Here is a 23,811-nt window from a genome sequence, read left to right on the forward strand (position 1 = left end):
GACAGCAGCTCTTCAAAGTCCCCCTTCATGGTTCTTGGCAAGGTGTGTGGGGCGAGGGAAAAGCAGACAAATGGAGAAGGAAGACCAGCACCAGCTGTGGAATGAATGAGTAAGCCTCTTGCCCTGGTCCTGCATCTAACAGGAGACAGACGGCTCTAACAGGAGACAGATCACTCTATTTTTTGGCACCTTTACTCTTTCCTGTGTGTCCTTCACTGTGGCTACTGGGTTGCCTGTCTGGGGGGGGGAGGGGGGGGAAGGGAAGGAGAGAAGGGGTTCCAGGGGAGGCAAGGGGAGAGTATCCCACACCCCTTCCCCAGAGCTAAATAATGGTCCCTCTGCTGCTGGATGATGGTAAATAATGTGGAGTAAGCGTTGTCTTGTCTGTCACTGACTGCACAGTCTCACACTGTCACACCCAACAGTCTGACACAGAGCTCATACCACCCTTGCTCAGCCCTGCTCACCCTGACCCCTGCTGCCCACCTTGGAAGTGAGATTTCAAACAGGTTCCCCCCCCTTCAGTTTACCTAGTTGCCTAGCAACCAGCTAGTCAATGGCATGGGGCCCCACCCCCACTCACTTGACTTCACACCAATCTCGGCCACCCCATTGGTTCCTGCCTGGTCCCATCCCTCAACCCCTGGTTTCAAGAACAATACGCCAGTCCCCACCACAGCTGGACAAGGGACCCCCACTAGCCTCCTACCCTGCCCCCAACCATCATTTGCCTCCCTAAACAGACAAAAAGACTCAAGTATCACATAAAACCTTTTTATATAAGCTCATCCCCACTGCCTTCTGTCCCTCCTGGTTCCTTCTGGCCCTGGCCATCATCAGGGCAGCTGGGATCTGGCCCTCTCCCACACCACCAGAGCTGCAGCTGACATTCAAGGTGACTGTGGCGCAGGGAGAGCAGGGGAAGGTCCGGATCCTGCTCCCCTTCATCCTCACTGGCGGTAGGCTCGGGAAACACACGTTGACCGGAAGCAGTGGCCAGCAGCGGCAGGCTAGGGTGCAGGCTGGAGGGGGAGAGACAGGCCAAGTCTATCAGCCAGGATGCTTGCTTCCCAGAATGCGCATCTTCCAGCCCCCACCCCAAGCTCTAGAAGTTAACTGAGGACCTCACTCCGTTGGTACAGTCTTGCTGGGGCACAAAACTCAGCACGGGCTCTGGCTTCCCATTATCACAGGACCCACTGATGTCCCAAACGGAGACGACCCCATTGGTACCGCCGCTCACTAGGAACTGCCCGCTCCTGGGAAAGAGATAACTTGCAGATTGACAGGCATCACCTGTAGGGCAGAAATCCCTCATGTCCAGGGGCTGGGACTCTGCAGTGGGCTCTGACATCCTTGGGGGCAGCGGGGTCTTAGGCCAGAAGGGGTAACAGCCACTCACGGGTCCAGATCGAAGTAGATCCGCTGATTGGTGGTTACCTCCCTATTCAAAGACCACAAAGGGTGGCCAGGCTGCCGGAGATCCCAGCAAAGCAGCTCAGCATCCTGAAGACACAAAAACAAGGACCTGGAGCGGCTGTGTCTCCCTCCCCGTCTTCCCCCGCCCAATACCTCAATATCCCTACGACCCCCAAGCCTGGCATTCCCCAACATATTGCAGACTACATTCCCACTCCTGCCCTACAGTCCACCCATCTGAGTTGGGCTCTCAGCATGTGATCCTCACCTTTCGGGCTCCCGAGAAGAAGCGGTTGCCATCGGGGTGAAAGCAGAGGTGAGTGATGCCCCCTTGGTGCCCTCCGAACAAGGCTAGAGGGGTGCCATCCTCCCGGGCATACAGGCCCAGAGAGCAACTGTAGGAGCCACAGGCATAAAGGGGCTGGGCTGGGCTGAAGGCTATGCAGGAGATGATGCCACTCTGGCCTTGCTTTTTTGCTAAGGAAGGAACAAGGAGCAGATGGTGGCCTCTGTTATCTAACTAAAGACCTCTGTCCCCTGCCTCAGCACCAACATTCTGGGACTCAACATCCCACCCTGTTTCCACATACATGATGAGATCTTTCATGTTCCTGGACCCTTCAAGGCCCCCAAAGGACCCAAATACCCAAGGTTTCCTTTTTCGCTGTATGCTGGTAGCCCGTAGTTGTAATCCTAGCTACTCAGGAGGCTGAGATCTGAGGATCGTGATTTGAAGCCAACCCAGGCAGGAAAGTCTGTGAGATTTTTTTTTTTTTTTGCCAGTCCTGGGGCTTGAGCTCAGGGCCTGGGCACTGTCCCTGAGCCTCTCTGTGCTCAAGGCTAGCACTCTACCACTTGAGCCACAGCTCCACTTCTGGCTTTTTCTGTTGATATGGTACTGAGGAATCCAGCCCAGGGCTTCATGCATGCTAGGCGAGCACTCTACCACTAAGCCACATTACCAGCCCCAGTCTGTTAGACTTTGATCTCCAATTAACCCTCAGAAAACTGGAAGTGGCTCTGTAGCTCAAAGTGGTAGAACGTTAGCCTTGAGTGAAAGAGCTCAGGGATAGCACCCAGGCCCTGAGTTCAAGCTCCACAACCAACAACAACAACAACAAAAAAGGGTGCTTGCCTAATACAAGATCCTGGTGGGCCAGGCACCGGTGGCTCACACCTGTAATCCTAGCTACTCAGAAGACTGAGATCTGAGGATCACAGTTCAAAGCCAGACTGGGCAGGAAAGTCCATGAAATGCTTATCTCCAATGAACCACCAGAAAACTGGAATTGGTGCTATGGCTCAAGCAGTAGAGTGCTTGCCTTGAGCTCAAGAGCACAGGGACAGCTGACCCTGGGAAAATGTTGTTCCTGCTTTTTTCCCCTCTACAGCCAGGCATAACCTCCCAGGTCTACTGAGGATGAAGCAGAACCTCAGGGTGTCTCCTGGCTCTCAGGAGGTCCCTTGTGGCTGATATTCCAGTTCCTCCTCCCTTGGAGGCACAGATGCTTACCAAACGTGGCCCGCACCTCACAGTCTCGACCAGGCCTGGACGTGGAGAAAATCCGCACGGTTCTGTTGAAGCCACAGAAGAGGTGGGAGCCATCCGGGGAGAAGCAGAGTGAATGGGCTGCTGTCAGCTCATCCTAAGGGCAGGAAAGGGCTGGAAATGGGTCTTGCAAAGCCTCCGCTCTCCTCAAAGGAGGAGGGCAGGTCTAGGAACAGTGCCAGGCTAGATGGGGAGGTGGGTACCAGGTGGTTGTAGGCGCGAAAGGAAGCGCGGAGCTCTCCAGTGAATGCATCCCAGATATGGATTGGGTTCTCCCGACTGCTGCTGGCCACACTGAGAGAAACATGGACACTGAGGTCCTGGTGCTGTCAAAGGAAGGGGAGGAAGCCAACTGACCAGCCCTCTCAGCTCCCATCAGAAGGGCACAATGACCCCCTTTCTCCTCCCAATATCCCTGGCAGCCCAAGTCTCAAAAGAAGTCCTATCAAAATTGGGGAAAGAGGCCGGGCGCCAGTGGCCTGTAATCCTAACTACTCAGGAGGCTGAGATCTGAGGATCATGGTTCAAAGCCAGCCCAAACAGGAAAGTTCTTTTTCTTTTCTTTTTTTTTTTTTTGGTCAGTCATGGGGCTTGAACTCTAGGCCTGGGCGCTGTCCCTCAGCTCTTCAGCTCAAGGCTAGCACTCTACCACTTGAGCAACAGCACCACTTCTGGCTTTTTCTGTTTGTGTGGTGCTGAGGAATCGAACCCAGGGCCTCATGCACGTGAGGCAAGCACTCTACCACTGAGCCACCTTCCCAGCCCCTGACAGGAAAGTTCTTATCTCCAATTAACCACCAGAATACCAGAAGTGGCACTATGGCTTAAAGTGGTAGATGCTAGCCTTAAGCAAAAGAGCTCAGAGTCAGTGTCAGGACCCAAGTTCAAGCCATGACCCACAAAAAAGGCGGGGGGGGGGGAAGACTGGGGAAAGAGAGGGTGACAGCAAAGGACATTACTTACTAGGAGGTGTCTGGCTGGGCTGAGGACATCAGAGAATACCAGCAGTAATCATAGATGGTATCTCCCTCCATCATTCGAAGGACAGGGGCCTAGACAAAAGTATGAGAACGTCAGTGTCACTAGCAGAGGAAAAACATCAGAGGCTCATGACCTAGATTTTTGGCAGAGGGGGGAAATTGACCAGGTAGGAGAAGGCAGATAGGGTGTATATAAAGAACAGAATGATGACAATGATGATGATATTATTAATTAGTTCAGTTTCCATTGTCACCTTTCCACATATTTACAATGTATTCTCACTCCCTTTGTCACTGAAATTCCAAGACAATTTCAGCACATTTTCATTGATCAACTTTCATAGTTGCAAATAATCTATTTCTCCTTAACTCAACCTTTTTCATTCTTCTAGTTAGCCCAACCCCCCCTTATTAGCACCCACTCCCCCCCCAAAAAAAGTCTCATCTTGTATGTTTGCTCAAGGCTGGTGTTCTACCACTTGAGCTATGTTCTCAGTCTACTGGTTACTTAGAGGTGGAGTCTCCTGGAGCTAGCTTCAAACCAAGATCTTCCAGACCTCAGCCTCCTAAGTAGTTAGGATCATTATCTCAATGTTTAAACATTGACTCAGCCTCTTATGTCAGACTTAGGCCACCAAAAGCTGTATATAGATTCATGAACTTTCCTTTTTATAAAAGTAACAAGGAAGAAACAAAGACTACCCCTACTTGGAGGCAAAGAACCAACCAATAATACAAATACTAAAGCTCCTAGTTTTAATATTTTTTCTTTTTGCTTATGTGGTGCTGAGGAATCGAACCCAGGGCCTCAGGCATGCAAGGCAAGCGCTCTACCACTGAGCCACCTCCCCAGCCCTTAGTTTTAATATTTTGTAAATCCTTTAGAACAATTATTAGGGCTGGGGCATAGCTCAGTGGTAGAACACTTGTGCTGGGTTCAATCTCCAGCACCACAAGATAGACAAAAACTCTCTGACCTTTCCATCCAGCTTTAGGAAAAATCTTTTTGCAGGGCTGGGAATGTGGCTTAGTGGTAGAGTGCTTGCCTAACATGCATGAAGCCCTGGGTTTGATTCCTCAGTACCATATAAGCAGAAAAAGCTGTAAATGGTGTTGTGGCTCAAGTGGTAGAGCGTTAGCCATGAGCAAAAAAAAAGCTTAGGGACAGTGTCCAGGTCCCAAGTTCAAGCCACAGGACTGGCAAAACAAACAAACAAACAAACAAACAAATAAATAAAACCTTTTTGCTGGGTGCCAGTGACTCTTGCCTGTAATCCTAGCTACTAAGGAGGCTGATATCTCAGAATCTCAGCCTCAGGACTAGCACACACATATACACACAAAACTTTTCACAGCTGGGTGTGGTAGTACATGCCTATAATCCCAGCTACTCAGGAACTGGAGGCAGGAGAACTGATTGTTCAAGTCCAACCTAGGTGAACTTAGTAATGAGCCACTATCTTGGAAAACCAAATACATAACCACAGTACATGTATGGAAATGTCACAATAAATTCCCCTTTTACAACAAATAAATACATGCTAGTACAGATGTGTTTTTATGTGTATACATACCAAAGAACAAAGAGTATACCTGAAGTAATACAGTACTTGTTTAGTATCTAAAGCCCTAGGTTCAATCCCAAGTACTAAAAAAGAACAGAAGAGATAAACACTATCCTGAGTTTATAATTCACATATATTTCTTTAGGAATATACTCATACAGAACAAAACAAAATAATATAGCAGGGTGCTGGTAGCTCACACCTGCAATCATAGCCACTCAGGAGGCTGAGATCTGAAGGTTAAGGTTCCAAGCCAGCCTTGGCAAGAAAGTCTGTGAGTCTCTTATCTCTAATTAGCCACCCAAAAACCAGAAGTGGAGCTATGCCTCAAAATGGTAGAGCTCCGTAGCCTTGTGCAAAAAAAAAAAAAAAAAAGAAGAAGCTCATGGGCTGGGAAGGTGGCTCAGTGGTAGAGCGCTTGCCTTGCATGCATGAGGCCCTGGGTTCGATTCCTCAGCACCACATAAGCAAAAAAGAAAAAAACCAGAAGTGGCGCTGTGGCTCAAGTGGTAGAGCGCTAGCCTTGAGCTGAAGAGCTGAGGGACAGCATCCAGGCCTAGAGTTCAGGCCCCAGGACCGGACCAAAAAAAAAAAAAGCTCAGGCCCTAAGTTCAAGCCCCATGGCCAACAAAATATATATAGCCTTGTATTGCTTGACTTTATGTTTAAAATTAATAGAACCACATTGTATGCATCTCTTTGTGACTGTGATGAGACTTAATCACGCAACATGACACATTTTGCTCTAATTCATGCATTGCATGGCTGCACAGAACTCTGTTCTTGAATATACCTAGGCAGATCTAGCCCTCTCCTGCTGAGTTATCCATCATTTTATTATTATCCAGCTTGTGCACTTTCACATTCTTGATGTCAAATTTGTTTCCAAATTTTACCCAACCAGAGGCAGCAAAAGAAAAAAAAAAAGTGCCTGGTGTTCCTTCTCCTCTTGGGTATTGCCAAGATTGCCAAGACCTTTTTTTTTTTTTTTTTGCCAGTCCTGGGGCTTCAACTCAGGGCCTGGGCACTGTCCTTGAGCTTCTTTTACTCAAGGCTAGCACTCTACCACTTGAGCCACAGTGCCACTTCTGGCTTTTTCTATTTATGTGGTACTGAGGAATCGAACCCAGGGCTTTATGCATGCTAGGCAAGCACTCTACCACTAAGCCACATTCCCAGCCCTGCCAAGACTTTTTGTTGTTCTCTTTTTTCAGTGGATCTTGTGTGTATGCAAGGCAAGTGCTCTACCTCTAAGCTACACTCCCAGCCCACTGCCAGAGTTCAAATCCTTCTCAGTCTGAAGGCCGTAAAACAGTATTCAGTCTGAAGGCCGTAAAACAGTATTTTGTTATGGCATAAATGAGCCATTTCCCTTATACTATCAAGCGAAGGTTTCATGGTTTTCTTTGGATTTACTTGCCATTTACATATACACTTTCCTAATTTTTGCCCACTTTTCTATTAAACTGTCTTATACTTATTGATTTCTAAACCTTTAGTCTGGACACTTTGTCTTCATTGGCTATTTCAGGGTGATGTCACCCAGCCATAACTTCAGTGTCCATCTTGCCACTCAAAATCTGGTAGCTCCACTTACACAACCCAAAGGCACCTCAGACTCAATTTTTTTTTTTTAAAATAACAGATCCAACACCTGCTGCTCCTCCTGGCCCCACACACATTTTCAAGTTTCAAATGTGTACCTTCACTACCACTACTCTCTACTCCTGGCCCAACCCAATACCAATCTGTCAATTCCTCTTCCGGTTTCCTTCGGAGTCTGCCCTCTTTCCCTCATTCCCCCTCCTACAAAATCTCACTACAAGCCATTGCCTTCTTGTGAGCATTTCAACATTGTGTTCTCTGGGCCTCTCTGCACTCCCACAATCCAACCTGCTCATCCACTCTCCACTTTGCAGCCATGTGAGGAGGTTCAAGATCTTAGTAATCTGGAACTCTGAACCCCAGGCCTTTGCACATACTGGTCTCTAGGTCTGCAATATTCTTTCTTCCTGTCCTTCTTAATTTCTCTGCACTGAATCCTCACCATTCCAGGCTTTTAGATGCTTCTGTCTCAGGGCCTTGGAAGGATAAGCAAGGTGCCCCTGCTCAAAGTTTCCACAGTTCTCCATGCCCTTATCCTACAGCATCCCTATATGACAAAGGAGACTCATGTCTCCCTTATATCTACTGCATCAATCAGCAGTCAGTGAATGTTTTCATGAGGAAAGGGAAACAGAAACCCATTTCTGTAACATTAGGTCCAAAATATTAGGACCTTGAATTAAAGCTGTGGAGCAGAAAGAAGTAGGTGGATTAGAAAGATTAAGTAGACTTAATGAGATTTAGTAATTAATTGGATACAGGGGATTAGGAAACAGAAGCTTAAAGAATGAGATTCAAGCTCTGGCATGAAGACCTGAGGCTATATAAATGGTAAGACTAGGGAAACACAGGCTAAGAGGTGCCAACATCCTCGATGAGAGAATTAGATAGCAAAATCCTTGAAGGAAAAGATTTTGCAGCTGGGCTTGATAGTGCAAGCCCATAATCCCAGTGCTCAGGAAGTAGAGGCATGAGGACCTTAAATTTTGAGGCTAGCCTTGACTATATAATGAGTGAGAGGCTCACAGCTGTAATCCTAGCTACTTAGAAAGCTGAAATCTGAGGATTTCAGTTCGAAGCCAGCCCAGACAGGAAAGTCCATGAGACTCCTATCTCCACACCTGAAGTAGAGCTGTAGTTCAATTGGTAGAGCACCAGCCTTGAGCAAAAAAAATAAGGGACAGCATTCTGGTCTTGAGTTGAAGGTCTAGTACACACACACACACACACACGCACGCACGCACGCACGCACGCATGCACGCACACGATTGTTCAGTCTGGTCTTGAGTTAAAGGTCTAGTATACACGCGCGCACGCGCACGTGCACACGCACACATACACACACACGATTGTTCAGTCTGGTCTTGAGTTAAAGGTCTGGTATACACACGCACACACACAGGATTGTTCAGATTTTGCAGAGATGAAAGGCTTCTTGGCTCATACTTGAGATACAATGGGCACAGAGGACATATATTCTACCGTGGAGGGAGCTAGTGGGCAACAAGAGCCATACAGTAGTATAAGGGTTTAGGGAAGAAAGTGAAGAAGTATTCCAGAAAGCTCTATGAAAAGACAAAATGGATCTTGGGCTGAGAAGGTGGCTCAGTGGTAGAGCGCTTGCCTTGCATACATGAGGCCCTGGGTTCAATTCCTCAGCACCACATAAGCAGAAAAAGCCGGAAGTGGCACCTTGGCTCAAGTGGTAGAGCACTAGCTTTGAGCTGAAGAGCTGAGGGACAGCGCCCAGGCCCAGAGTTCAGGCCCACGACCGATTAAAAAAAAAATGCACCTGGGGGCCAGTGAATATTATCCTAGCTACTCAGGAGACTAAGATCTGAGGATCAAAGTTTAAAGCCAGCCCAGGCAAGAAAGTCTGTGAGACTCTTAACTCCAATTAACCACCAGAAAACCAGGAGTGGAGCTGTGGTTCAAGTGGTAGAGCAGTAACCTCAAGCAAAAAGATGCTCAAGGACAATGTCTACACCCTGAGTTCAAGACCCAGAACTGCCCCCCTCCCCAAAAAAAAAGAAAGACAAAAGGGAGAAGAGAATTGGGAAAGAATGCTGGTAAGAGGATCTAGGATCTAGTTCACACACAAGTAGTCATCTCAATATCAAGGGGTAATGGTTCTAGGATCCCCCACCCTAATCCAGATTCCAGAATCCACAGATGCCCAAATTCCTTGAGTAATACCCTTTAAGTCATCTCTAGGTTACTTACAATTCCTAATGCAATGGAAAGCCCAAGCAAACAGTTGTCACACTACATTGTATAGAATTCTTTTTTCTTTTTCTTTCTTTCTTTTTTTTTGCTGAACTGGGATTTGAACTCAGAAATCATGCTCTTCCATCATTTGAACCATCCCCCCAGGAGAGTGGGGAAGGCGGGGGAAGGAATGTCTTTCAAAATACATAAAGAAAAAAAATACATAAAGAATTTTTTTACTTTTGTTTTGAGATATGATCTTACCAAGTAATTCAGCAAGCATCAAACACTTAAACCCCCTGCCTCAGCCTCCCAAGGGCCAGGATTACAGGCATATACCACCATTTCTGCTGTCTGAAGAATAATTTATGATATTAACAATCCTGGAAACATTCAAATGTCCAAATGGGAGAAAAGGTTAAAAAAAAAAAAAAAGAAAACTATCAAAAGCACTCAATGCAATATCATGCATCATTAAACACAAGAACTACGAAGACTAGACCACCACCATGAAAAACATTTAGGATATAATTGTTCAAAGGAAAAAAAAGCAGGAGGCAAATATGTCTCCTATAGGATTACAAGCACATAAAAAGCTTTAGTACTTGGACAAAGCTTTGGAAAGAAAAAAAAAATTGTAAGGATTTAGCTTTGGAGTGTGGTGATAGGTAATGACAATTTCCCTTATTAACATTCTAGTTTCTCCAAAATACTTATTACCCTCCTACATCATCAAATTCTATTTTAACCATCCCTATGGAAAATGACCTCTCTGTTCCTGTCCCCTCTCAGTATTGCTGCATCATAGTCCCTGGGCCTGAGATACCACCAACTTCTGTTTGGGAGCCAAGGATTCCAATGTGATAAGCCTTCCCACAGAATCCACACACATGTAGCCTCCAGTCTAAGAAATGCATGTTAGGTAAGTGTTTAGGACCATATCACTCATAAGAGATACCTTTCTTTTAAGAGGTCATCAAGATTCAGAACTCAGCCAGGCACCAGTGGCTCATACTTGTAATCCTAGCTACTGAGGAGGCTGAGACATGGAACATAGTGGTTTGAAGCCAGCTTGGACAAAAAAGTTTGTGAGGAACCATCTCCCTTAACCACACAAAAGCTGAACTGGAGACACAGCTCAAGGTGGTAGAGTGACAGTCATAAGTAAGAAAGCCAATGCTGGGAGCAGGTGGCTCACACCTGTAGTCCTAGCTACTAAGGAGGCTAAGATCTGAGGATAGAGATCTGAAGCCATCCCAGGCAGCAAAGTCCATGAGACTCTCTTATCTCTAATTAACCACGCAAAAACTGGAAGTGGTAGCTGGGTGCTGGTGGTTCACGCCTGTAATCCTAGCTACTCAAGAGGTTGAGATCTGAGGATCGTGGTTCAGGAAGTGGCGCTGTGGCTCAAGCAGTAGAGCGCTCACCTTGAACTGAGGATCCGGTTCAAAGCCAGCCCAGGTAGGAAAGTCGGTGAGATCCTTATCTCCAATAAACCACTAGAAAACCAGAAGTGGCGCTGTGGCTCAAACAGTAGAGTGCTCGCCTTGAGCTGAATAGTGCAGAGACAGTGCCCAAGCCCAGAGTTCAAGCCCCAAGACTGACCAAAAAACAAACAAACAAACAAACAAAAAAAAAAAACTGGAAGTGGTGCTGTGGCTCAAAGTGGTAGAGCACCAGCCTCATGCAAAAGAGCTCAGGGACAGTGCCCAGGCCCTGAGTTTAAGCCCTATGACCAAAAAAAAAAAAAAAAAAAAAAGCCAAGTGAGAACATGAGGTCCTGAGTTCAAATTCCAGAACTGGCCAAAACCCAACCCAAACCTCATAACTCTATCCACCCCCCCACCTCAAGATGTCCCCAAGTCACCTTGACCTAACCAATCTGCCCTAATCCCTAACTCTTCCTAGCTTCCCAAATCCTTAACTTCTTCTCAGAATGCTCCATTCATACTCGCCTTATTTGGTCCTGGCTATTCCCTGCAACCCACTCAAGTTGAGGGGGTCCTTCCTCAGTATACACTTCAAGGTCAAGAATAGGTATCACCTTGCTCCTCATCATTTCCAAATATTTCACCTCCTCAGACTCTAGCCCCCTAGCAGTTCATGGTATCAGCCTAGCTACACCCATATGTCACCTTCTTCACTCCCTGACAATTTCCTACCTGGTGCCCCATCTTGCTCCCTACAGATTTTTTTTTAAATTTTTTATTGTGAAAATACTGTACAGAGGGGTTACAATTACATGGGCAAGATAATGAGTACATTTCTTATCAAGCATTGTAGCCTCCTCCTTTGTTTCCCCTTCCCATCCCTTGCCAGCCTCCCCCCTCCCTACAGATTTTCCTGTTATTGATCCTAGTGGTGTACACTTCCACAGGACCTGTGAACCTACTCTCCTTTCTGAGCAGTAGTCTTCTTCCTGGTGTCACTTTGGTTCATTCCCTTATTTCCTTCAGCTATCACCTTAATAAGTGAGGTCTTCCTCCACCATCCTTTTTAAAATTAGAACTCACTCTCCCAGTCTTCTTCCTTGAGACACCTGTCAGTCATGGGGCTTGAATTCTGGACCGGGGCACTGTCCTTCAGCTCTTCAGCTCAAGGCTAGCACTCTACCACTTTGAGCCACAGTGCTACTTCCAGTTTTCTGGAGGTAAGAGTCTCATGGACTTCCCTGCCTGGAATGGCTTTGAATTGTGATTCTCAGATCTCAGCCTCCTGAGATCTGAGGAGGATTACAGGATCTGAGCTAGGATTACAGGAGTGAGCCAACAATATATATATATATATATATATATATATATATATATGTATATATATATATATGTATATGCATATATATGTACACACACACATCTATACACACATATGTATACACACACACACACACATATACTGCTTTCTCTTCTCTTCCTGTCTCTCTCTCTTCCCTCTTTCCTCTCCCTTTCTCTCCCCTCCCTCCTTCTCTCTCTCTCTCTTTTAGGCAGCACTAGGGTTTGAACTCGGGGTTCATAATTGCTAGGAAGGTACTCTACCATTTGAGCCACTCTCTCAGACTACTTAGTGTAGTTGTACATCATTCTTAGCAAGTTCAGTGTCTACAATAGCATTGCTGTGGTAATTAAAAAGAATCAAGTACTTAAAACAATGCATGGCAGATGTTCATGTTCGGTAAACACAGGAGTCTTTGTGTTAGTTGCATACACTTGACCATATGAGGATGGTCAAGTTGGGGTTTACAAGAAGAGAAGATGAGTTTCTTTCCTTTTCTTTTTTTTGGCAGGACTGAGATTTGGACTCAGGGCTTCACACTGCTCAGCTGCACTGTACCACCTCTAAACTGCCTTTCTACTCATTATTTTGGAAATGGAAGTCTAGTGAACTTTTCTGCCCAGACTGGTCTTCAACTAAAATCCTCCAGATCTCAGCCTCTTGAGTAACTAGGATGACAGCTGTGAGCCCCTAGCACCTGGCTTATAAATGTGCTTTTGATGAAGCTGAATAATTATAGTGGGAGAAGCAATGAAGCAAGTGAACTGGATGGATTGTAGATAGTAACCGGAGGCTAAAATTGAGATGGGCTGTCTTGATGATGACAGCTCAAGGCGAAACTGCATGAGGAGGCAGAGGCAAACAGAAGAAAATGTGATTGCTGAAGAAGTAAATACGTAAGATAGGCCCAGGTGTTGAATGGAAGATGGATCTATTTTGTTCTTTTAGCAAACTGATCATTGCTTGCTTGGTTTTTTCTTTTTTGGTGGTGGGAGGCAGGGATTGAACTGTGACCATGATACACACTAGGCAACCACTCTACCATTGAACTACACCGTCAGCTCTGGTTTTTGTACTTGTGATGAGGTGGGGGGTGTTGTCCAGGCTAGCCTCAAACTCCTGGGCTCAAGCAATCCTTCTTAGTAGCTCAAGCTTCCTCAGCTGGAACCTCAAGTATGATCACTGTGCCCAGCTAGCTTACTGTTTTTGTTGAGCACATTCAAGGTAACAGAACTTGTTTTAGTTACTGAGGACAAAAGATGGCATAAAATAAGACAAAATTTCCTGTCCTTGAAAAGCTTATATTCTAGTACAAGAAAGTAAAGCATGTAATCTTAGCTACTTGGAAGACAGAGATCAAAGAATCACGGTTTGATGCCAGCCTGAGCATTAAAAAAGGTCACAAGACTCTCTCTCAACTAACAAATGGTACAGTAGCTCACACTTGTTATTTGAGCCACAAAGAGAAGAAGTGGCATACACCTTGTTCCAACTATTCAGGAGGACTGAGCCTGTAGGATCACTTGAGCCCAGGCTCAAGGGCAGCTATGTCTTTAAAAAGAAGGGCGGATTTCTGTACCTTTTGTCTTGTGTGGACGTTCATCTGATTTGGGGAGGGGAAGGGGAAGCACAGAAATGGTGCGACAAAGGGTGAGCAAATGCAGCAGTGATTCTTAGACAGGAGGTTGCAATGAACTACACAACTTGTGGAGGAGGGTTTGGAAAAGAAAAACCCTGGGAGAAAATGAGGGAGGGGGTGACACTGCTCAAAAAGAAATGTACTCTCTCTCCTGCTCTTTTCTAGCTCTTTCTCAGCTCTTTCCTTCTCTTCTCTTTCCTAGCTTGCTCTTTCCCACCTGCTCTCTTTTCTAGCTCTTTCCTCTCTTTTCTAGCTCTTTTCTCTCTCTTTCCCAGATCTCCCAGCTCTCTTTCCCAGGCCTTTCCCCACCGCGTGGAGGGCCAACCTGGCCTGGTCCCAGCAGGTCTACTAAATAAACCTACCCCTTACCTGGAAAAAAAAAGAAAAAGAAAAAAGAAATGTACTAATTAACTGACTTATGTAACTGCAACCCCTCTGTATATCACTTTTACAATTAAAAAAAAGGGCAGGTGGGAGCTAAGAATGTGGCCTAGTGGTAGAGTGCTTTTCCTAGCATGCATGAAGCCCTGGCTTTGATTCCCTAGTACCACATAAACAGAAAAAAAAAAAAAAAAGCTTGAAGTGGCACTGTGGCTCAAGTGGTAGAGTGCTAACTTTGAGCAAAAGAAGCTCAGGGACAGTGCCCGGGCCCTGAGTTCAAGAGGAAAAAAAAAAATAGTCTGGGGTACAACTGAATTCTCATTGATAAAACCCTTGCCTGGCATGGGAGAAGCCCTAGGTTCAATCCCTAGCACTACCTATTTTATAAGCTGCTTTAAAAAAAAAAAATCCTGCACCAGGCCCCAGAGGCTCACAGCTATGCCTAGCTACTCAGGAGGCTGAGATCTGAGGATCACAGTTCAAAGCCAGCCTGGGCAGGATAGTCCATGAGACTCTTATCTCCAATGAACCACCAGAAAACCGCAAGTGGTGCTGTGCCTCAAGTGGTAGAGTGCTTGTCTTAAGCTGAAGAGCTAAAGGACAGTGCCCAGGCCCAGAGTTCAAGCCCCTCACCCCCCCTCCCCAAAAAATCTAGCAGTACACCTGGCTCACACCTCCTAGCTACTCAGGAGGCTGAGATCTGAGGATCCCAGTTTGAAGCCAGACCATGTAGGAGAGTCCATGAGACTCTTTTATCTCCAATTAACTATCAGAAAACCAAAAGTGGCACTGTGGCTCAAAGTGGCAACATGCTAGCTTTGAGCAAAAAGAGCTCAAAGATAGCCCTGAGTTCAAGCCTTACTACGGACAAAAAAAAAAAATTCCAATCAACATCTGGTGGGCACTGAGCAAAGAATAGCGATACAGACTTTTCCTGTTACAACAGTTCAACTTTGTGTCTTGTCTCTGTACCTCCAGAGAACCTCTTCTATCAGATGCCAATCTCCCTTTACATTTCACTGAGAATACAAAGGTCAAGATCAAGACAGGAACATCCAAATCTAGCCATCAAATGCTTCTGTGTTGTAAAGAATGGTTCTGTGCTTATTGTAATATCTCTAATGGACTCTAAATCCTGTCTTCACTGAGCCACTTCAGAACTTTGTTATCCCCTCCTACAGCAGGGGTATGTTTTCAATGTGTTCTCGCCACCCCCCCTCCAAAAAAAAAAAAGCTCATGTGTTGGGAATGTGGCTTAGTGGTAGAGTGTTTGTCTAGCATGCATGAAACCCTGGGTTCGATTCTTCAGTACCACATAAACAGAAAAGGCCAGAGGTGGCACTGTGGCTCAAGTGGTAGAGTGCTAGCCTTGAGCAAACGAAGCTCAGGGACAGTGCCCAGGCCCTGAGTTCAAGCCCCAGGACTGGCAAAAAAAAAAAAAAAAGAAAAGAAAAGAAAGAAAGAAAGCCAGGGTACCAGTGGCTCACACCTGTAATCCTAGCTATTAGGAGGCTGAGATCTGAGGATCTCAGTTCAAAGCCAGCCCGGGCAGGAAAGACCGTGAGACTCCTATCTCCAATAAACCACTAAAAAACTGGAAGTGGCGATCTAGCTCAAGTGGTAGAGTGCTAGCTTTGAGCTGAAGAGCTGAGGGGCAGCACCCAGGCCTAGAGTTCAAGCCCCATGACCTACAAAAAAAAAAGAAAGGAAGAAAGGAAGGAAGGAAAGAAAAGAAAGAGAAAAACTTGGCTAGGAATGTGGCTTAATGGTTGAATGTTGTCTAGCATGCATGAAGCCTTGGCTTCCATTCTTTAGTACCACATAAACAGAAAAGGCCAGTTCTGTGGTTCAAATGGTAGAGCCTTGAGCACAGAGGGGCTCAGGGACAGAGCCCAGGCCCTGAGTTCAAGCCTCCTGACGGGCAAAAAAAATAAGTTCATGTGTTGAAAACTTAGATTTCAAATTCATATATTGATGGTATTTAAAGATGGGCCTTTTAGAAGGCAAATAGAGGTAAGATTAGGTCATGAGGATGGGACTATAAGGAGGAGTTACATGCTTCATAAGAAGAGGAAGAAAGCTGGGTACCAATGGCTCACACTTGTAATCTTAGCTCAGGAGGCTGAAATCTGATGATCATGGTTTGAAGCCAAGCAAGGTAGACAAATCCTTGAGACTCTTATCTCCAACTAACAAGAAGCTAGAATTGAGCCGGCCCTGGTGGTTCATGCCTGTAATCCTAGCTACTAAATAAATAGGCTGAGATGAGGATCACAGTTCAAAGGCATCGTGGACAGGAAAGTCTTTGAGACTCTTATCTCAAATAAATTACTCAGAAAGAGCTAGAAGTGGTGATCACTAGCCTTGACCCTGAGAAGCTTAGGGAAAACACCAAGGCCCTGAGTTCAAGCCCCAAGACCAGCAAATGAAACAAAAGCTGGAAGTAGAAGTGTGGCTCAGGTAGAAGAGCATCTGCCTTGAGCAAAAATGCTAAGCAAAAAGACAAGGCTCTGAGTTCAAACCCCAATACTATCTCCCACATATACACACACACACACACACATGCACACGCAAAGGAAGAAAAGGGAGCCAGGTTGGTGTACTCTTGCCATGTGAGGTCTTCTGTCAGATTAGGCCATATCTCAGTAAAGTACAGCCTTGTATTATAACTTGAACTTTCTAGCCTCTGGAACTGAGAAATAAATCCTTTATGAATTATCCAACTCACATATTCTGTTAGGGGAACACAAAATAGACACACTAAGACAAGATCAATTCTACCCTTTGCTGGGGTATTTCTGACATCATAAAAGCACCTATCAGCCAGGCGCTGGTGGCTCATACCTGTAATCCTAGCTACTCAGGAGGCTGAGATCTGAGGGTCATGGTTCAAAGCCAGCCGGGCAGGAAACTCCATGAGCCTCTTATCTCCAATAAACCACCAGAAAACCAGAAGTGGTGCTGTGACTCAAGTGGTAGAGTGTTAGCCTTGAGCTGCAGAGCTCAGGGACAGTGCCCAGGCCCAGAGTTCAAGCCCCACAACCGACCAAAAAAAAAAAAAATCTACCAACCCTTTGGCCCCAAACTTTCTCTGGTCACATTTCTTGAGTTACTTTCACAGAAGTGAATTCTCCACACTTTTTCTTCTACTCATTCTAATGGCTTCTGCCCCCATTGTTCCTCTGAAAGTGCTCTTCTCCAGGTCACTAACCCTTTGGGTCATTCTCTAAGTCCCCCTTACTGCATCTCTTGTCAGCATCCACCTGTTACTTCTCTTGTACCCTAATCCCAGATGCTGGTGAACGAACTCAAGGCTCTGAATGTACCTTCTTTTCCCCCATTTACACTCATTATTGAAGCTGAATCTATTCTCAAAACATGTGATGTCATCTATATCTCTAACACTTTCCATGTTTATTTCCAACCCTAATCTTTCCTCTTAGCTTGACATTTCACATTTAACATCTTTAAAACCTCCTAACGTCTATGCCAATATCCTGTTCATGTTTCTTCCTGTGTATACTCTTCTCCCATCTATCCAGATGCAAACATCTGAACATCACTCTTGATTACTTCTGTCCCTGCACTTCTACATGCAATGGATCTTCAAGTCTTATAAAATATACTTCAAATCCATCTACATTTCTCAGTCTCTCCCCAAATTACCTCATGCAACTCAACATTATCCTTCTTCTGGCCTGTGAATAATGCTTCCTAATAAGCCTCACTGATATCACTCTTGCTCGACAATCGATGTATTCCTCTTTCCCATGGCTTCTCAAACTCTTCCAAAAAGCTTTGCCACAAGACACCACGGGATGTGGCTGCAAGTCACCTGTCCATCTTTACCCCGTGTTCTTCCACACTGGTATTCTTGCTGTTCTGCAAGTACAGTCGTCCCTCACTAGATTGTAGTTCACTTATTGAGGTTTCATTGTGTTGCCTGTTTGATTTTTTTTAATATGTAAATAGTGACCCCTCACCTATTGCAGGACTTATATTTAAGAGGACCCTCCCAACCCATACAAGTGAAAACCTGCAGAGTAGCAATAAGTAAACCATAATATACTGCTACTTCATGGATTTTTACCTACTGTGGGGGGGGGGGAGGGGGGGGGTCTCTGGATCGTAACTCCCACAATATGTGAGGGATCACTGTATACAAAGCTTTTTTTCCAGGGCTGGGAATGTGACTCAGTGGTCGACTGCTTGTCTAGCATCCATTAAACCCTGGGTTCAATTCTTCAGTACCATATAAACAGAAAAGGCTAGAAGTAGTATTGTGGCTCAAGTGGTACAGCACTAGCCCTGGGCAAAAGAAGCTCAGGGACAGCACCCAGGCCTTTAGTTCAAGCCCCAGGAGTGGGGAAATAAAAACAAACAAAAAAGCAAGCTCTTTTCCTAGATATGGAACTTTGCAATACCATTGCCTCTTCCTGGAAGGCTATTCCCATGACTTTTCATGTGAATGATAATTATTACCCCTCATCAGCTCAAAGATCTCCTTTTCAGAGGGTCCCTCCCTGGCCACTATATTTAAAATGGAATCGTCTAGTTAGTCTCTTGCCACTGTTTGTTTTCTTCACAGTATTCTATTTAATTTTTACTTACTTACTGAGAATTCTGTTGTTTGGAACATGCTTGCTAGATTCTACCACTGGAGCTATGCCTCCAGCCATCCTTGTTGCTGTTTTGTTTTGTTTTCTGGTTCTAGGGCTTGAAGTCAGTGCCTGCGCACTGTCCCTGAGCTTCTAAGGCTCAATGCCAGGGCTCTACTACTTGAGCCACAGCACCACTTACAGCTTTTTCTGAATATTATTAAACTTTTCTGCCTGAGCTGGCTTTGAACTGTGATCCTCAGATTTCAACCTCCTTAGTAGCTAGGATTACAGGTGTAAGGCACTAGCACTAGCTTGCTGGGCTTTGTTGTTGTTTGGTGGTTGTTTTTTGTGGAGTTTTTTTTTTTTTTTAATGGGGGAGGGTCATTCGTTGGGCTTGATCTCAGGGCCTAAGTGCTGTCCATGAACGTTTTTTGCTCAAGACTAGAACTCTACTACTTTGAGACATTGTTCCACTTCTGGTTTGGGGTTGTTTTATTAGAAATAAGATTCTCCAACTATACAGCTTGTGGGTAGGATGAGAGGGAAAAACTGGGAGAGGGAAGGGAAGAGGAAATGTACTCTTTGTCCAAAAGGAAATGTATTCTTTGTCTGACTTATATAATGGTAACCCTTCTGTTTAATAAGGATTTAAGAAAAAAAAAGAGACTCATGGACCTTCCTGTCAAGTCTGGTTTCCAATCTGGCAATCCTCAGATCTCAGCCTCCTAAGTAGTCAGGATTACAGGCCTAAGCCACCAGCACCTGGCCTTTGATGGTTATTTTGAAGATGGAGTCTAGCAACCTTTCTGCCCAGGCTGATCTGAACTGAAATCCTCAGATCTCTGCTTCCTGAGTAGCTAGGATTACAGGTATAAGTCACAGGTGCCCACTTTGTTCATTTCTTATCATTCCAGCACCAACCATAGTAACCGTCATGTTGGCAGTCACTCAATGAATACCTATAAACACTGCCATAGGAAACAACAGTTTGTTTCCTACAGAGAGCACGTTTCTGACTAAATAGAAGGAATAGACTTTTTTTTTAAGTTCAGAATCCAGGGCAGGAAACGTTACATGTAGAAATTCACAGCGAAGAAAAGTACTGTTGGTGAAGAGAAAACCTATGGACTATATTCTTTCCATGTACTCAAAGCACTTAAATGTACAATATGTGACAAAGGGACAGGGTTAGCTCCTACTCTTACCATTTCTGCATATTCCACCTGTTTCCCCTCATGGTACAGCTCCGGTGGTAGGTTGTAAATCCGCAGGATGTTATCAGCACTATTGGTCAAGATGCAGGAACCATCGGGGGCCCTAGAAAAACAGCGAAGAATTTGAAAATATACAGACCTATGTCTTCCAACTGTAGGCAAGGACTATCTCTGTGGTAGACATGATCCTAAATTCTTGAGGGAAGATACAAAGTCTTAATAAAACAAGCTCGTGCCCAGCACAGTGGCGCATGCCTATAACCTCTTCAACTTGGGAAGCTGGACAGGAAAATCACAAGATCAAGGCCTGAGCAATTTAGCCAGACCTTGTCTTAGGAAGCGGGCACCAGTGGCTTACACCTGTAATCCTAGCTACTCAGGAGGCTGAGATCTGAGGATCACAGTTCAAAGTCAGCCCAAACAGGAAAGCCCATGAGACTCTTATCTCCAATAAACCACCCAAAAAACCAGAAGTGGCACTGTGGCTCACGTGGTAGAGCACTAGCCTTGAACTGAAAAGCTGAAGGACAGACAGTGCCCAGGCCCAGAGTTCAAGCCCCATGACCAACAACAGAAAGAAAGAAAGAAAAAACGAAAGAAAGAAAGAAGAAAAGAAAGAAAGAAAAAACGAAAGAAAGAAAGAAGAAAAGAAAGAAAGGGAGGGAGAGAGGGAGGGAGGGAGGGAGGGAGGGAGGGAGGAAAGAAAGAAAGATTGAAAGATTAAAAAGTAAAGGAGCTGGGAATGTGGCTTAGTGGTAGAGTGCCTGCCTAGCATGCATGAAGCCTTGGGTTTGATTCCTCAGTACCACAGAAACAGAAAAAGCTAGAAGTGGCACTGTGGCTCAAGTGGTAGAGCACTGGCCTTGTGCACAGAGAGGCTCAAGGACAGAGCCCAGGCTCTGAGTTCAAACCCCAGGACTGGCAAAATAATAATAATAAAGTTGGATGCTGGTGACTTCCACCTGTTATTTTAGTTACTCAAGAGACTGATATCTGAGGATCACAGTTCAAAGCCAGCTCAGGTGGGAAAGTTTTTTGAGACTCTTATCTCCAATAAACAATCAAAAAGCCACAAGTGGAGCTATGGCTCAAGAGCTAGAACATTAGCCTTGAGCAAAAGAAACTCAGGAACAGTGCCTAGGCCCTGAATTCAAACCCCAGGACTGGGACCAAAAAAATAAAAAGCTGGACACTGGTGTCTCATGCCTTTAATCCTAGCTACTAAGGAAGTTAAATTCTGAAGATCCCCAGTTAGAAGCCAGCCTGGGCAGACAAATCTGGAGACTCTTCAATTAAACCAGAAAAAGCCTGGAGTGGAAGTGTGGCTCAACTGCAAGAGTGCCAGCCTTGAGTGGAAAAAGCTAAACGAGAACAAGAGGCATGGAGTTCAAGCCTTTTGTGCACGAACACATGCAGGCATGTGCACGCACACATACAGGCATAAACACACACAAAGGCTGAGGCTGCAGGTCAGTGGTATGCCCTTACCTAGCACAGTCAAGACCCAAGTTCCCAATACTGGTGTAAAAAAATCCCTTAACCACAGTCTTTACGGAGATTATTCCTTTGTCCACTTCTGATGAATACCTCTCCAGATAAGGGGGATGGAGGTTGTTTTCCTTTTTTGAGTCAGGATCTCATAATGTGACCAAAGTTGGCCCTTGAACTTCTTTTTTTTTTTTTTTCCTGCTTATGTGGTGCTGAGGAATCGAACCCAGGGCCTCATGTATGCAAGGCAAGCACTCTACCACTGAGCCACCTTCCCAGCCCCACCCTTGAACTTCTTATCTTCCTGCCTGGCTTCCTAAGTGCTGGGATTACAGATATGCCTCACCAATGTTGGCCAGAGGAGTGTGGCAGTTTAAAGTGAAACTCCTAAGGATGGTTATATCCCTGCTCCATTATCCTTACTTACCATTTACATCCTTTCAAGAAGTTCTCAGGTTGGGCACTGAACTCAGACCAGGAACCACTGAGAAACCGAGGTGGGTGGCAGAAGCTGTAGTTCCAAATGCTGGAAGAAGATGAAGGAACAAGCCTGGGTCTCCAGAGCAAAAGGGAAAAGGGCCTAGAGAAGGGGGGCTGAGGATTGGCGCATCTGTGTCACACTTCCACTCCCAAATTCGAGTCCACTTGCCACTTACGTGTCTCCCTCCTCGAATGGAGTGGGTTCCTCAGCTACATCTTCCGTGGCTTCTTCAGTCTCCACCTCTGGGCGGTCCGTTTCTTCTGCAGGAAGGCTTGCATGTTCGGAAAGTTCCTGCTCCTCGGTTCGAGGGCTCGACTTATCAAGAGTACTAAACTCTGCGACCAGAGGAGTGGGGAGAGAAACCCCGTCCTCCTCCCACAGCTCCGGAGACACGGCTAAGGCAGCCACGGGATCTGGGGACATCCCAGGCTGCCCATCCCCATCCGGTGGCGGTGGCGTCCGTTCTGGGTCTGTATTTTTACCCCTCGGGGAAGCCTGGGGAGGGAGAGGCGCTGGATCGGGACCCGGGTCTGAAGACAGGCTGTCGGGAACCAACAGCTGCTCCTCTGACGTCTTCATGCTGCAGAGGAAGCGCAGCAAACATTGGCCTCGGCCCGGCAGCCCTCTTTCCCGACCAGGAAGGTTTCAAAGTTCTCAGGGATCCGGACCGAGAACCAGAGATCCACCTGCGCCTTCTTCCCTCTTCCGGAAGGAGGCGGACGATCCCGGAGAGGAGAGCGGAACCCCGAAAGCACCACGCTCTTTAGCGCCTTGGGGTGTGACGCGTCACTTGCTCTCGCGAGAATTAGGATCGTCTTCCGATTGGACCTCTCCAGCCCGGGCAACCCACTGAGGGACGGCGCAGGGAGAAACGAGTTACGTTGCAGTTCTCCAATGATGATTTCTGGTAGTTGTAGTCTGAACGCTCTGCCTTCGCGAGAAGTGCCCGAGCGCCCCCTACAGTCTCCCGAGGTAACTTTCTTTCTGTACTGAGGATGGAATCCATTTGAGCCACGCCCCCTTCCTTCTGCAGTAATTCTGAAAGCACCTACTCTACCTCGCCTGCAGAGGGTGCTGGATTTTTACGGATTTCACACCTCTAATGCATCTTTTTTTTTTTTTTTTTTAATTGTGAAAATACGGTACAGAGGGGTTACAATTACATGGGCAAGGTAATGAGCACATTTCTTATCAAGCATTGTTGCTTCCTCCTTTGTTTCCCCTTCCCATCTTCCCCCCATGCATCTTTATTCGCCACATTCCTCAGACTTTTCTTGATTCATTGAATAAACATTTTCTATCGAGCTCTTATTTCCTACTAAGCCTTGTGGAGGCATTGGGGAATATGACAATGAATAAACATAGTTTACAAGTTCCTACACGCATAAGGTTCCTGCAGTGCACTGAAAGCAATGAACAAATAAATCTTTTCAGACAGTGATAAAGACTATGCAGGTAGGAAGTGGCGCTGTGGCTCAAGTGGTAGAGGGCTCGCCTTGAGCTTTTGAGCTTAGGGACAGCACCCAGGCCCAGAGTTCAAGCCCCACGACGAAAAAAGGAGGAGAAGGAAAGGAGATAGATAGAGGGCTGCCTAAGGGAACAAGTTAGATTGAGATTCTAGGCTTTAGGAAAGCCTTCCTAAAAGGTGACATTTTCACAGGGCGCTAGTGGCTCACTCAAGAGGCTGTGATCTAAGGTTTAAAGCCAGCCCGGGCAGGAAAGTCCTATTTCTAATTAACTACTAGAAAACCGGAAGTGGAGCTGCGGCTCAAGGTGGTAAAGCACTAGCCTTGAGCAGAGCAGAAAAGGTCAGGGACAGCACCCAAGCCTAAGTTTCAGTCCGGTGACCGACAACAAAAACAAGGTGACATCTTCACTGATGAAAAACTAGGGGTTGGAAGCAGAGCGCTAG

At 46.0% G+C, this 23,811-nt stretch overlaps 1 protein-coding gene across 1 annotated transcript; it reads right to left on the minus strand.

Annotated features, from left to right (window-relative positions):
- Positions 1–760: 760 nt before the first annotated feature.
- On the minus strand, positions 761–22,678 carry Wrap53 (WD repeat containing antisense to TP53). The gene is made up of 10 exons (XM_042670780.1): positions 22,075–22,678; positions 21,846–21,944; positions 19,922–20,033; positions 3,932–4,020; positions 3,172–3,262; positions 2,933–3,065; positions 1,688–1,896; positions 1,403–1,506; positions 1,125–1,259; positions 761–1,022 (listed from the first exon to the last, which is right to left on the minus strand). Exons 1-10 carry the CDS (start codon positions 22,476–22,478, stop codon positions 776–778), a joined length of 1,623 nt encoding a protein of 540 aa, XP_042526714.1. The 5' UTR covers positions 22,479–22,678; the 3' UTR covers positions 761–775.
- Positions 22,679–23,811: the final 1,133 nt, after the last annotated feature.

This window comes from Dipodomys spectabilis, unplaced genomic scaffold (assembly GCF_019054845.1).
Source record: "Dipodomys spectabilis isolate Male_0828 unplaced genomic scaffold, ASM1905484v1 ptg000576l, whole genome shotgun sequence".
NCBI lineage: Eukaryota > Metazoa > Chordata > Mammalia > Rodentia > Heteromyidae > Dipodomys > Dipodomys spectabilis.